Here is a 12,922-nt window from a genome sequence, read left to right as displayed (position 1 = left end):
ACTTAGAAGTGCTTTAACCTTGGCCTCAAGCTTCCTGCGGGGCCTGTTTGCTGTGCTGCAGAAGTGCCGACACCAGCCAGGAACGTATAGGATTTTCCATCTGAGTAAAATTAAACCCCGAAACCTTTACCATCCTCTCGATGCCAGACATGCTCTACCTGCATTAAGTTGAGCTTAATGGACTGCAAAATGAGCCTTTCAGCATGTATGGGAGTGGATTATTTGCAGGAGAGTAACTTCCTCACATTTTTATCTCTTCCCTTTCCCAAAGCTTTTGTCCTTTGGAAAAAAAAAAAGAGAAAAGGCAAATACAACCAAATTATAGGAAGAGAGTCGGGCCCTAGAAAGTCCGGAAAACTGTTTGGGCAAGGCAGAGGGTGCATCCCTCTGGTCAGGTAAGTAATGAAAAGAGCAATGACCACTGCTCCCAGTCTCTTAAACCAAACTGATGTTCATTAGCCAAGTTCTTGGTGGCAGTGTTGGGGATGGTACAAATATTCCAGGCCACACTTTTCAGCATGCCAGCTGAACTCCTCCCCCTGGCTTTATTGCAGCCTTTCCCGAAGTCCTCCAGGGTAGGACCTGAGGCTGCAAGAGACAGAGCCTGCTGGTGGTGGGATGCTCCTGTCTGCACTCTCCACTCATCATCTCACCCTGTTGCACCAGGGGTGGTGGTTTTACACTGAGGAGGGTCAGGTTATGCTGGATATAAGGAAGATGGTTTTTGCAATGAGGGTGGTGAGACCCTGGCACAGGTTGACCAGAGAGGGAGTGGCTGCCCCATCCCTGGAAACATTCAAGGCCAGGTTGGATGGAGCTCTGAGGAGCTTGGTCTAATGGAAAGTGTCCCTGTGCATTGCAGAGGGGTTGGATTAGATGGACTTTAAAGGTCCCTTCCAACCCACACTATTCTGTGAGTCCATGACCATCACAACACCATTTGGAAAGACAATATAAAGCCTGGTGAGCCCCCTTTTTCATCTGCTTCCTTGGAGTTTTGCCTTCCAGATTCACAAGACTTTTTTTCCCAGACTCCCTAGGCTTGGGTTTGGCTGTTTCTCCAAATACAGAGCCAAGCCACTGCTGGAATAGCCGAAAAGACAATCCCTATGGGCAACAGGATAATCCCTATGCACAACCAGGAGGGAGAGTGGGCTGGTGGTTTCTCTTCAAGCTTTCATGGGTTATCACTGTCAGGAGAACAGCAGCGTGGAACATTGTGTGTTTAATGACCAAAAGTACCTTCACTGTGTCCTTCCTGGTGCCAGATGCCTTACAGTCTAAATGAGGATCTTTAATAGTGGCATTAATTATTACTGAATTCCTGCTTTGTCCCACTGAAACAAGTCTAATAGCTCACACTCGTTCTTCCTCTCTCCCCGTCCTTTCCCCAGATCACTGTCTGCTGTATCTGATGCCAGCATCAGAAAAGCTCCTTTCACCTGACTGCTTGGGGCACCAGCACGGGGTGATGTGCACAAAAGGTCAGGCACAGGTCCCAGCGCCAGGGCTGCTCCATGAGCTGAGGATCAGGAAGGCTGCATTGGGAAGGATGCCCTGAAACTGTCAGAGGGTGTCACTTGGTGCTACCATACCCATGCTCTTGCCTTCTTTTGTGGGAAGCCCAGTGCCAAGAGAATATCAGCTCCCAGCTCCCAGGGATGCAGATAACTAACTAATTAATTAATTAAATGCAGACATCTCTTCCCTGGGAGGGTGGGCAGGCCCTGGCACAGGGTGCCCAGAGAAGCTGTGGCTGCCCTTGGATCCCTGAAAGTGCCCAAGGCCAGGTTGGACACTGGGGCTTGGAGCAACCTGGTCTGGTGGAAGGTGTCCCTGCCCATGGAAGGGGGTGGGATGGGATAATTTCTAAGGTCCTTCCAACCCACGCCATTCCCTGATTCTATGAAATAGTGGCTCCAGGGGAGCCAGCACAGCCAGAGGACAGGAACTCCTGAGAAAGGAGAGGCTTCGTCTGTCTCTTGAGCAGCCATGGGTAAGACCCAGCTGCCTGCCCAAAAGATGAGGTCACCTCTGCAGATGGGTGCAACCATCACCTGTCCTGTCCCCAGGGGTGAGACCAGTCAGTTCTGGCAGGGACACTATTTCCTTCTGTGCCATCCCAAAGGAGCCTGGCTTAGCTTTCTGGTTGGATTTTCTCTTTCCTTCTGATTTCCTAGAGCATAATTATCCCTTTGTCTGTGTGGGGCTGAGTGGGGGCATGAACTGGCATCTTCTGAGAGCAGAGTTCCTTTAGGTAATGGAGTTAGTAATGGTATAAAGATTCTTTCTCTTAAAAAAAAAGGAACTCTATCTGCAAATACAAATAAATCCATATGGTATATTAGATGGTCATTTAAAGGTTCCAACCCAAACCATTCTAACATCCTAAATATATAAATACAGGCACTTCCCTTCCATGCCTTCCATCCCCTGTGTTTTAAAAGCTAAGCTTCCACACCGCGAGGAAGGTGGATTCTTGATAAATTTTTCATTTTCTCTATTGACTTGCTATTGCAAACCCATGTCCATTTGCTATGTAAAGGGCATTCATTTGCCATATATCCACATGGGCCCTCTTTCCCCTTTAACAACCACCAAAGAGAAACACTTTATTGCTCTTGCTGTGCTGGAATCCCGGGATTTGCTCTTTGCTTTCACCTCTAGCAGAGCTGTGGCTGGATAGGGGTTGCTGCAGTGGATTTGGCATCAAAGAGGTGGTCACCAGGGCACTCAGCTCACTATTGCCACTGAAGCCATTATCTGCTGCTGCCTCAGGAGCACTGGTAGGATGGAGAGTACCCAAAATTCAGGATTTTCCCAGTCTTAGCCTGGTTTGGAGTGTGCTTTGCAGCTTCCTGGGGGAGAAAGACATTGCCCTGCTGTGCTCCGGAGCTGAGTCAGTCCCCCTGGGGTGTGCAGGAAATAATTCTGTAATTATAAAACAATCTTGACTAATGGCATATTAATGAGGACAGGGAAAGGTGATGCTCCTGGGATGGGCTTCCCCACTGCTAGGAGGAGGAGGGAGCTGTACACAGCTGCTGCATTTGGGGGGCAAAAGATGGCATCACATCAGGGAGGCGTGGGTGTACGAACCCCAAGAGGAAGGGCTTTTTCGGACTCTGGGTCTGTTTCTTCTGCAAAATTCACTGTTGCTCCTGCTGAAGGTGTTGCCTCTGAGCTGTCCCCTCTCTGACCTGCTCTTTTGCTCCAGTTCGAGTCCTTTTGGCTCCTTTTGATTTTCTAGCCACATTTCCTAGGCTGTCCCATTTCTATCTCCCCTCATTTTTCCAACCCATAACTCTACCTTCCCCTACTTTCTGCCCTACCAAGCCCCCTGCTCTTCTCTACCCCTCAGCATCTTCCCTCACCTTTATCCACCTTCTCCATCTCCCACAAATACCTGTTGTGTTTTCAGGAGTGCTAGCCTGGGGGCACGGGGAGGATGGTGCCCACGGAGGAGGTTGTGCTCCCCCATCTGATAACATATGTATCAGGCACCTTTCCCTTTAGCTAGCAGCCTCTGGAAGCCCAAGATGAGCCTTTCAACAAGATTAAAGAGATGGTATTAATTGCTATCGATCACGGGTCAACAAATTAAATTGCATCTGCAACTGCATCTCTGAGAGGTCTAAATGAGAAGAGTAGTTAATGGGTCTGGCTGGCCCAGAGCTGTGATTAATTAAAAGCAGAAATGAACTACAACATTTAAAAAAAAAAAAAAAAAAAAGGAAGATTGGGATGAGGATGAAATTCTGTAGGGTATTTGGAGAGCGCCTGATGGGATTTCAGTTCTGGATCCACCCTGGCCTGACAGAGGCTGGTGGGAAGTGGAGCTGGTGGCAATGATTTTTGGGGCTACTGGCACCCCAGTGCTGTGGAAACACTGCCCACCTACGACTGGCAACTCTTCCACATCAGCAGTGCAAGTTTTCTTAGAAAATGATCTGTGCCCTTCGCTTCTCCCTGTGGTCCCAGACTGATGCCTTGGTGCCTGGGGAGAGCTGTGGGATCCCTCAGTGGGACTGTGTCTCACACTGCTGGATTTGGGGGAATCAGACCCCTTCTACAGTCTGAGCCATGGACACCTTGCAGACACATCCGTGATGGGATCTGCAGGGCTTTCCCTCATGTGACCCAGAGCTTGCTCCAGCTCCCTGTGCGGGGTCAAGGGGTCCCCCTCCATCAGCCTTTTCCCCATTTGGTTTTAGACACAGTGCCCTGAAAGAGTGAAGGGCAAAACCCCGAGCATTCCCATGTTCCTCAGCAATCCCACTGCTCTTCCCATGCCAATCCAGCATCACAGCATCCCAGTGGCAGCTGGGAGAAAAGTACTCCTGGGTGGGAATAAGGGCGCTACTGTGACTCCTTGGGAAATAATGAAGTAGCACAGCATGGAATGGAGATGGTGCTTAATTAATAATGAAGAAAATAATAATATGTGGCACGTATAGTGCTGTACTTGTTCCAAGCACTGTACAAACATTAACTACAGTAATTAAGCTGTAATTAATTAGAGTAACTACTAATCAGTGTAAATAATGATGCATCTGGAGGTACCAAATGGGGTTTGTGAACTGAAAGCAAATTTCCATGTTCAGGAAATGGCATCAAATATAAAATGGCACCAGTAAAAGGCAAAAGCAGATGGAGGTTAAAGTGAGAGTCCATGGCAGCTCCCCAAACGGGAATCCTGGTTTGGCACAGCAAAGCTGGTGTACTGAGTTACTGCTGAGACACTCCATGAGCAACCCATCCCATCCATGGGATTCTCATGGCCACTTCCAGGCTCCAAGCCTGCTCTTCCCACCCCAGCTGCACTCACCAATGCTGTGAAGAGACAGGGACTGGAGCAAGGGAGGAGATGGGGAACTGGGAGCTTGAGGGGCTGATGATCAGCAGAGTAAAATACACCACAAATATATAATTTTGGGGGTTTTTTTTGCTGGTTCACACACTTTATATTTAACAAAATAATTTTTTAATAATATAGTCTTTTACACATCAAATATTGTTTCTAGGACCCCTCCCTCCCATTTTTACAGATTTTCTTTTTTTCTCACTAGTTTCAGGCACACTATTGTTTGAAAGTTTTGAAACTGGATAGTCATTGACAGGCAACAGCTTACGAAGAAATGTGGCGATGACGTCTCTAATGGTACCAGCTCGGCCTGCAGGGAGCCAATGCTCAGCCACAGGACAGCAGTTGCTGTGCTAAGTGCTCCTCCCACCCCTGCTCTCCAGGAAAACACCAAAACGGGGAAGAAATAAAAGTATAAAGGCAACAGTGTGTATAAACTGAGCCTGATGTGCTGATCTGCTTCGGTGAGGATGCTGTGGGGAGGATCTGCTGCTGTTGCTGTCGAGAGCAGGTGCTGAACTGGAGTCTGAACTCTGAACAAAAGAAGCACCACCACCCTCATGGCCTTGACCAAAAAGCAGGGAACCAAGTGTGGACAGTGATGGGAAAGGCCCCTGCCCTTGCCTGCGCAGGCAGGGCAGGGAGATGACATTGGTGGCTTTTCTTTCACAGTATCGCTTGGAAACTGCAGCCTGAGAAAGCAGGAGGTGCCAGTGCTGGAAAGCCAAATGGGGACCCTTGGCTGCTGGGATCCATGGGGACCTCTGCTCTGACAGGCAGGCACAGAGAGCAGCTGCTTTCTGCTGGGTGCAGCCCAGCCCTGCTGCACCGTGGTTTGCTTTATCCCCAGCACTGTGGATGCTCCCAGGGAGAGCCAGGGCAGCTCCCTCCCGCTGTAGCAAAGGGTCTTACCTGCCAGCTGAGCCAGTTTAGTGCTGCCACAGATGTGGGACATTCCTGGAAACCTCCAGAGTGGGGTGATCCCGTATTTTAACCGTGACCTGCTGTTGCTGAAGGCAATGGAACACTGCCCTTGGCTCCAGCGAGAGCAGCCTCGGGATGGGACAAGGCAGGTGAGCACACATGCTCAGCCCAAGAAACAGAACAGGTGGGGCCCTCTTCCCTCTGCTCCACCACTGCTGCCCCAGCCAGGAATCACACACAGACAAGCCAGGTCAGATGTTGCTTTCATGGAGCACCTTTTGGTTGGCTGCCCCAGCCTGCCCATGCACCTGCCGTGGGCTCTGCTCCCATCAAGGTCACGGTCACTGTGTAGGTGTCTTCAACTTTATTGTCCCCACTCAGTGGAGAAAGTGTAACACAGATACAGCTTTGTGTCTTGGCTGTCCAGTCTATACCTGTGCATCTACCTCAGTCCTGCTGCAGGTTACATTCCAGTTGGGTTTTTTTTTAGCCCCCCATCCCTTTCAATTTCTACCTCCCTCCTGTCCTTAGTGCCACCTGCGCTTACAGACACAATAAAAATGCTCCATCTATTGCTCCACTCATAGCTGTATTGTCCCGATGATCCCAGCTTAGGAAGAGGCTTAAAAAAAAAAAAATCACAATAGCAAAAAACCCTCAAATAAATAAATGTGAAAAACCCCATGATCCACACTGTAGAAAGTGAGAGCAGTGAATCGATCGGTGCCTCGGAGGCATCGCCAGGCCAAGAACGTGCGCGGGCCGTTTTCCCGCTGTCCTCCCCCAGTCCGAGCAGCGCGTCCCCACCAAGCCCTGGTGATTACGACAGCACAGCAGGCACCTGCACACCCGGTACAGAGTAACTAAAGCGGGAGAGGAGCTGCAGGGGGCACAGGGAGACCCTTCCCCGCAGGTACCGATCTCTGCTCGTGTGGCACCCTCGCAGGGCTTGCTGGTGACCCTGCTGCAGCTGGCGGGAGGTTGGACGCGTGGGCAGCACTGAAGCCGTTCCTTTGTCACCATCACCACGAGCGGGTTGTTGGCCGGGGGTGCTGCTACAGAGCCTGCTTGCCCTGGCACTCGCGCTTGGAGCACTGCGCCGGCTTCCACCAGTCCCCGTTGTGGCAGTGGCAGATGTTGCAGTCGTCCACCTTCACCTCGATGCCCGCGGGAATTATCGTGGTGCCCGCAAAGCAGTTGGGACCTGTGGAAACACACGGGGGTGACAGGATAAGTACTCTGTGTTTGGACTGGGGGCAGCAGCTCTGCTCTAAGCCTGGGACAGGTAGGCCAGCCCCTTGCTGCGCTCTGGCCACGCCACCACTGCTGCCGAAATCTGCAGCGATGCTCCTGCCTTGCTCAGTGCTGAGCCTTGGACCCACAGCAATCCCTTCTCTCATATTTTGGTTGCCCTCAGGCACTAAAGGGAAAAAAAAGGCCTTGAAACTTTCCTCTCTCTTTCTGCACCCAGCCCCTAGAACAAATGGCATTTGCACTCAGCTTTTTCTACTAGGTTGATCACTAATTTAGTACCTCTTTCTCCTTAAATTTTGGCTGCAAGATGGATAAGACCATGAGGACAAGCATGAGGACACAGCCCAGCCTTCACTGCTCCAGCCTGGTGAGCCTGCAGGGAGCTGCAGGGGCCGGAGCCAGTTCATCCCCTAGGGCCATTGGCAGCCATGCTCCAACACCACGTAACCCCAAGGACCTCCACCAGCTTGGAGCTATTAACCATAAATGATTTATTGCATCACCTCTCAAATAAGCTTTCTGATAAAAGCTGGGGTTTTTTTCCTCAAAGATAATTCCTTTAATCTGCTTATTATTGCTTTGGGTCCTTTTTTTTTTTGGCTTTATTACACAATATCAAAGCTGAGCAGCAAGTCAGCAAGGATCTTATTTCCCAGGCACAGAATGGTTGGGTTGGAAGGGATCTTAAAGCCCTTTCCTCCTCCTCATAAAAGCCCCACAAATATCCACTGCCCATCTGTCCCTCTGCAAGCTCTCTCCTCTTTCCCTCCTACTCCTTCACCGCTTAGTGCCAGGAATTAATGTCAGAGCCAGCGGCACACACAAAAATTTCAAGGCACTTGCATTGGTGGCATTGGGGAAGCATAAAGACATTTGAGAAGTGTTTAATGGCTCGAGTGCTGCTCCGAAATGCTGGCCGCTGGTTTTAATCTATGCCTCCAGTGCATGAGGTGCATTCCAAAGGCGAGAGCGTGTACAGACATGGAATTATGGGCAAGTTGTTCCTTAAGTCTCTATGAGGCTGGAAAAGGCTGAGCTGTAGCCAGCCCAGTGCCAGGCTGCCATGTTTTATAGTCTCAGAGAGCTATTTATGAGTGCCCTGGCTTCAGTAAGATGCTCCTCAGGACCCTCTGTTGAACAGGCCACAAGTTTGGCAGGGCTGGGCTTACCCAGACAATTCAGGTGCCTGAGTGTGACTTGTGTTTCAACACCCTCCCACCTTCATTAAGGGCCACTTCAAACGTGGCTCCACAGCAACATTCCACATCCATCTTCATGAGGCCACAACAGAAGGGCCTGAGAAAGATGCCTTGGACGGCTCCTGTACAGAATTTGGGGTGACAGGGTGTACCCCAGGGCAGCACCTGGGAAGGCAGGCTGCAGCACTGGGAAGATCTGTGCCGCTCCATGCTGCCTCCTCCTTGGCCTAGCCAGCACGTGAATTCCAGGATACCAGGAAGAAGCAGGCTTTTACTGCAGACAAGGAGATTCAACTGCACTTGTTGAGCCAGAGCACAGGTGACACAGGGCTGCTGGCAGTGGAGGAGCCTTGGGAGTGGGGATGTTTTGAGGCTGGGCTTCGAGCTGGACAAGCTCCAAAGAGCCCCTCCAACCTCAGCCATTCCAAACTGCAAAGAACTTTAAAGCCAGGAGCTACCAGCCAAGAGTATGAACAGCCAAACCCCACATAAGCACACGTGGTGTCTGTGGTTTTCCTTGCAGGCATGAGCCTGTTTTGGTCATGGGCTGAAGACTTCCCAAGTTGACGTCTGTCTGGAATACACCTTCCTGGTTGGAAAGGCCGTCATCCCAACTGTGGTATGTCTCTGGCAACCCACTGAAGTTGTCACACTTTTCCAGAGTCTTTGAGTCCCTGTGCTGCCTGTGCTCTTCACCGCTGGTTTAATTCTCTGTTTCCTGGAGCCCGGAGGGTGGGGGTGTGTTATGAGCCAGCATGGGCGTTGCTGTCAGGTCATCTGCTGCTGTTAAATGCCCAGGGTTCAAATGCCATGGAAATTCCCGTAACTGCAGCTAGCTGTATTGGAAGTTGAAATAAATACCTGGGATGGCACGTTAATGGGATGCTCTGACTGCCTGCTGATGTCAGGGATGCCCAGGGTGGGCAGCCTCCACACAACAGCCTGCTCTGTGCTCCCAGAGCAAACAAAACCCTTTTCAATGTAATATAAACAAGAAGCTTCCTCTGGAGATGAGGGTGGCAAGGAAAAGGGATGATAATCTTCCCTTTTGTTGTCCTGCCCGTTAAGCACCTCATTTGAGAGGCCAGTGCTGCTTCAACACCCACACATGTCTCCAGACACAGCTTTCTCCAGATTTACAGCACTGCCAGCCCATTCTGGGGGCTGAGAACAGGTGGGAGGCTGGCAGTGAGCGGAGCCAGCAGATTTGCTCATTCACAGGTGAGTCACCTTTGCCTTCCAGACAGGGTTTGGGGACCCAACACCTCCCTCATGGGATTTTGGCACCCCAGTGGTGCAGGGATCACGATCAACCACGGGTGGTGGCGTTGGGACTGGCTGATAGGGTGCTGCCAACTGGGCAAAAGCTTCTTTTTCCTTCTTCCTGCTTATCTGTCCATTCCTTGGCTGCCCTTCCTCCTCCCAGCAACCCCAGGTCTCTTCTCCCCCCTCCTGAGCTTCCCCAGGGGGTCATATGGAAAAAAAAAAAAATCAGTAAATACCCTCCATTAATGTCCCTGTCCCAGGAAAGGGAGGAACAGAAAGCAGACACTGTGATGAAAAGAGGAGACAGATGAGGGGCATGTGCTGAAAGCATCACCTGTGCCTCTGAGGTCCCTGTTGGAGAGGGGATCCCTTATTCTGGGGACAGCAGCACAGCAACGTCCCTGCCCCGGCCAAGGACATGGGCCAACTCCGCAAATCTGTAATTAAACACTAATGATCTGCCCCTCTGTAATTAAACACTAATGATCTGCACCCCTGATTCCTGTTGAGCCTGGAAGGACCTGGCAAGCACCTCTGTGTCTAACAGAAAATCCTTGGGGTACTGCCACCACCCCAAAGGGGCTGGGCAAGGGAAAGGGGGAAAATGACAGCTATTTGGGATAAATCCCAGGGACTGCCAAACCAGCCCTCACTGGAGCAGCACCGAGCATCCCTGGGCTGGCCAGGATCACCTGGGCACACCCAAGGAAGGAGCTGTAGTCAGAGGCTGAACTGAGGGAAAAATCACAGCAATTGGGTTTGTTTTCTTTGTTCTTGGCTTTTAGCAAAATGGAGGAAAACATGGCTTGAGGCTCTACCGACATCTGCCCTCCTGTGGGATGTTCTGCCTCTCTCCTGTCAGACTTCAGTACTTTTAATTTGGGCCAACACTGTCACTGCTCTGGACCTTTTCTTTCCCAGCACTCTCTCAAAATAGCCCTCTCTGCACTGCCTGAGTGAAATGTTTCTCTTGCTCACCACAGTGAGCTGGATGGAGCTTTACTGCATCCTCTCTCTCTCACTGCTATCCCCATCCCTATAGAAACATGGATTTCTAACAGAAGGCAGAATTTCCACACTGCATTTGTGATAATTCTACTTAAATTCCCATTGCTTGAAATCCAGTTTTCCAGCACAATCACTATCAACCAGCCTCTCCCCCCACCCCTTTTTTTTCCTCATTTAAACTTCTCCCGCCTTCACACTGGAAAAGTGGATCCTGTTTGTCCAAACTGGGATGCAGCGAGCATCGCACCCGTGGCAGAGGCACGAGAGAGGCACTCAGAGAGGGACCCTGCACTGCTGGAATTGAGGTGAAAATATGCTCCAGCCAAGTGGCATTTTCTGTGCCATGGCACCAGTCACCAGGGAGTTTTCCAGAAACTTTGGGATTTATAGAGCTGGCAGCTCCTGGTGGAGATAACCTCCATCACCAGGGGATCTGCATGGCTGTGCCATGTGCCTTGGAGGGGCTGCAGCCCCTAAAGTCACAACCAGAGCCCACAGCAAGAAACCCAAGTCCTATTTTTTTTTCTCTGCAGCAGAGCTAAACAGACTCTTTTAAATTCTCTAACATTCTTTTTCCCTCCCAACATTTCAAGAGCTCAGGGCCCCACCCCAGTGCTACTGAGGACTGGCCTGAGCTTTTCCCACTGCAGCTGCTTGGAGGAACTGGATGAGACCAGCCAAATCAATGGCAAAACAAGCCCCCAAAGAATGACACAGAACAGCAGTGTGGGGTTTTTAAATTGTTATTCTAAGGAAGATGCTGCTCAGAAACATTTGATGACATGTCAAGCACATCAGGTTACTTATGATAATAGCAGCAGGAACAAGAAGCTGCTTTGGGCAAGGGCTGTCGTCCTGCTCTTGGTAAAAGCATCTTAAACCACGACTGTGATGATAACAGGACACTAATCACCCTTTTTCCCTGCTCAGGGAGACTGATGGGAGAAGTTTGCTGCTCCCACAGACAGTGTAATTGTGAGATTTGCTTTGCTTAACATAGTTAATACTCATAAAACCCACAGCACTCCAGGCTGTTTGCTAGAACAGCTGTGAAGATTTTTATGGAGATATATTAGGGACATTCAGATGCTGGTTTGATGGGAGAGATGTAAAAAAATCATATTTCGTTTGTTGTTTGGGGAGAATGACGGAAAATTCTGCAACCATCTGCTGAAGATCAGGTACTTGCATGATGCCCCTGCTCCACTGCACCCCTGTTCTGGAGGGAATTCGGGGCTCAGGCTCTCTCCAACACCATGAGCTGATGCCTTGGAGCCACTCAGTGCCGAACAACAGCGTCCCCCCAGCTCCTTGTGACTGCTCAGATGGGTTTTACTGAACTCAGCAGCTCTGCCCGTGGCTTTCAGCAGCTCTGAATTTAGCTTTGTGTGTGCAGAGAAGCAATAAAAGGAAATCAAATGTTAATCAAACAGCAAGCACAGATCACTTCAGGCCAACTGTGATATTCAGATGTGCCCTGCATAGCATCTTGCCCCAGACAAAGCTCATCATCTCCACCAGAACTTCTCATTGTGCAACCTCTGATTTCAGCAAGAGTGGTAGTTTCCCCTCAGTTAAATATGTCTCCTGCCACTTCTTTGAGAGCCTCCCCATCCCTTTAGGAAATATTAAAGCTGACTCCAGAATTTAGCTTATTCAGTCAATGGATTCCATCAAGGAGAGAGGTGCTGATGGCTACGCTTATCTGCCTAGTTAAGACAGCTGCTAAACAGCAGCTCAATTCAGCAGCCATCCTTCAGGCTCCCAAGTGGTGTGCCCCACAATTAAAGTTGCAAGGGCTAAGTGGAAAACGGTGGTGTTTCCTGACAGTATTTAGGAATGGATACATCCTGAAACATCCCCCTGGACACTCACTCAGCTGAATGAGGCTCAATGATTTTGCTTCTGGAGCTTGACCATGAACACAACTGGGCGTGGGGGTTTTCTGCTGGCAGTGTGTGTTGGCCTGGGGGAGGTGTTTCTACCAAGCATGGCCAAGTGTCTTCCCAGTGGGAAGGCAAATCTTCCTCTGCATGTCTCCACAAAACAGGCCTCTCCCAGGCTTCACATGACCATCCCACACCACAAGCCATGCAGTCTCCAGCACTGGTGTCTGGTGCTGAAACAATCCCTTGCAAAGCAGCAACCAAATGAGGATGACACTCGGAATCCACACAAGGATGCTCGTGGATCCCCAACAGAGAAAGAGGAAAAACACAGCAGAATCCCCAGGCTCTGTCACAGAGGCAAAAAATTGCCCGTTGTCTGCATCTTGGAAGTTTTTCTATGTCCAGGCTGAACTCTGTGCTCAGAAGGGAAGGAAACCCAGCATCTTGTTTTTAATGATGGCCTCTGTTTCTGGAGGTTAACACCATTCCTCTCTGCTGATCCTGCAGGATGTTTTCAA

At 50.2% G+C, this 12,922-nt stretch overlaps 1 protein-coding gene across 3 annotated transcripts in view; it reads right to left on the bottom strand.

The window, feature by feature from the left end:
• Positions 1–4,927: 4,927 nt before the first annotated feature.
• Positions 4,928–12,922, bottom strand: part of VWC2L (von Willebrand factor C domain containing 2 like) — a 47,916-nt gene continuing 39,921 nt past the window's right edge. For 2 of the 3 annotated variants that reach the window (XM_010407855.4, XM_010407854.4), the window contains one exon: positions 4,928–6,992. In XM_010407855.4, coding sequence (XP_010406157.1) covers positions 6,844–6,992 — 149 coding nt within the window. In that variant the 3' untranslated portion in view covers positions 4,928–6,843. The remainder of the gene's footprint in view (positions 6,993–12,922) is intronic. The other variant, XM_019291014.3, reaches the window with a different exon arrangement.

The sequence above is a fragment of the Corvus cornix genome, chromosome 7 (genome assembly GCF_000738735.6).
Source record: "Corvus cornix cornix isolate S_Up_H32 chromosome 7, ASM73873v5, whole genome shotgun sequence".
Classification (NCBI taxonomy): domain Eukaryota; kingdom Metazoa; phylum Chordata; class Aves; order Passeriformes; family Corvidae; genus Corvus; species Corvus cornix.
Note: the sequence above shows the minus strand (reverse complement) of the source record. Positions and strands in the feature narration are given on the sequence as shown.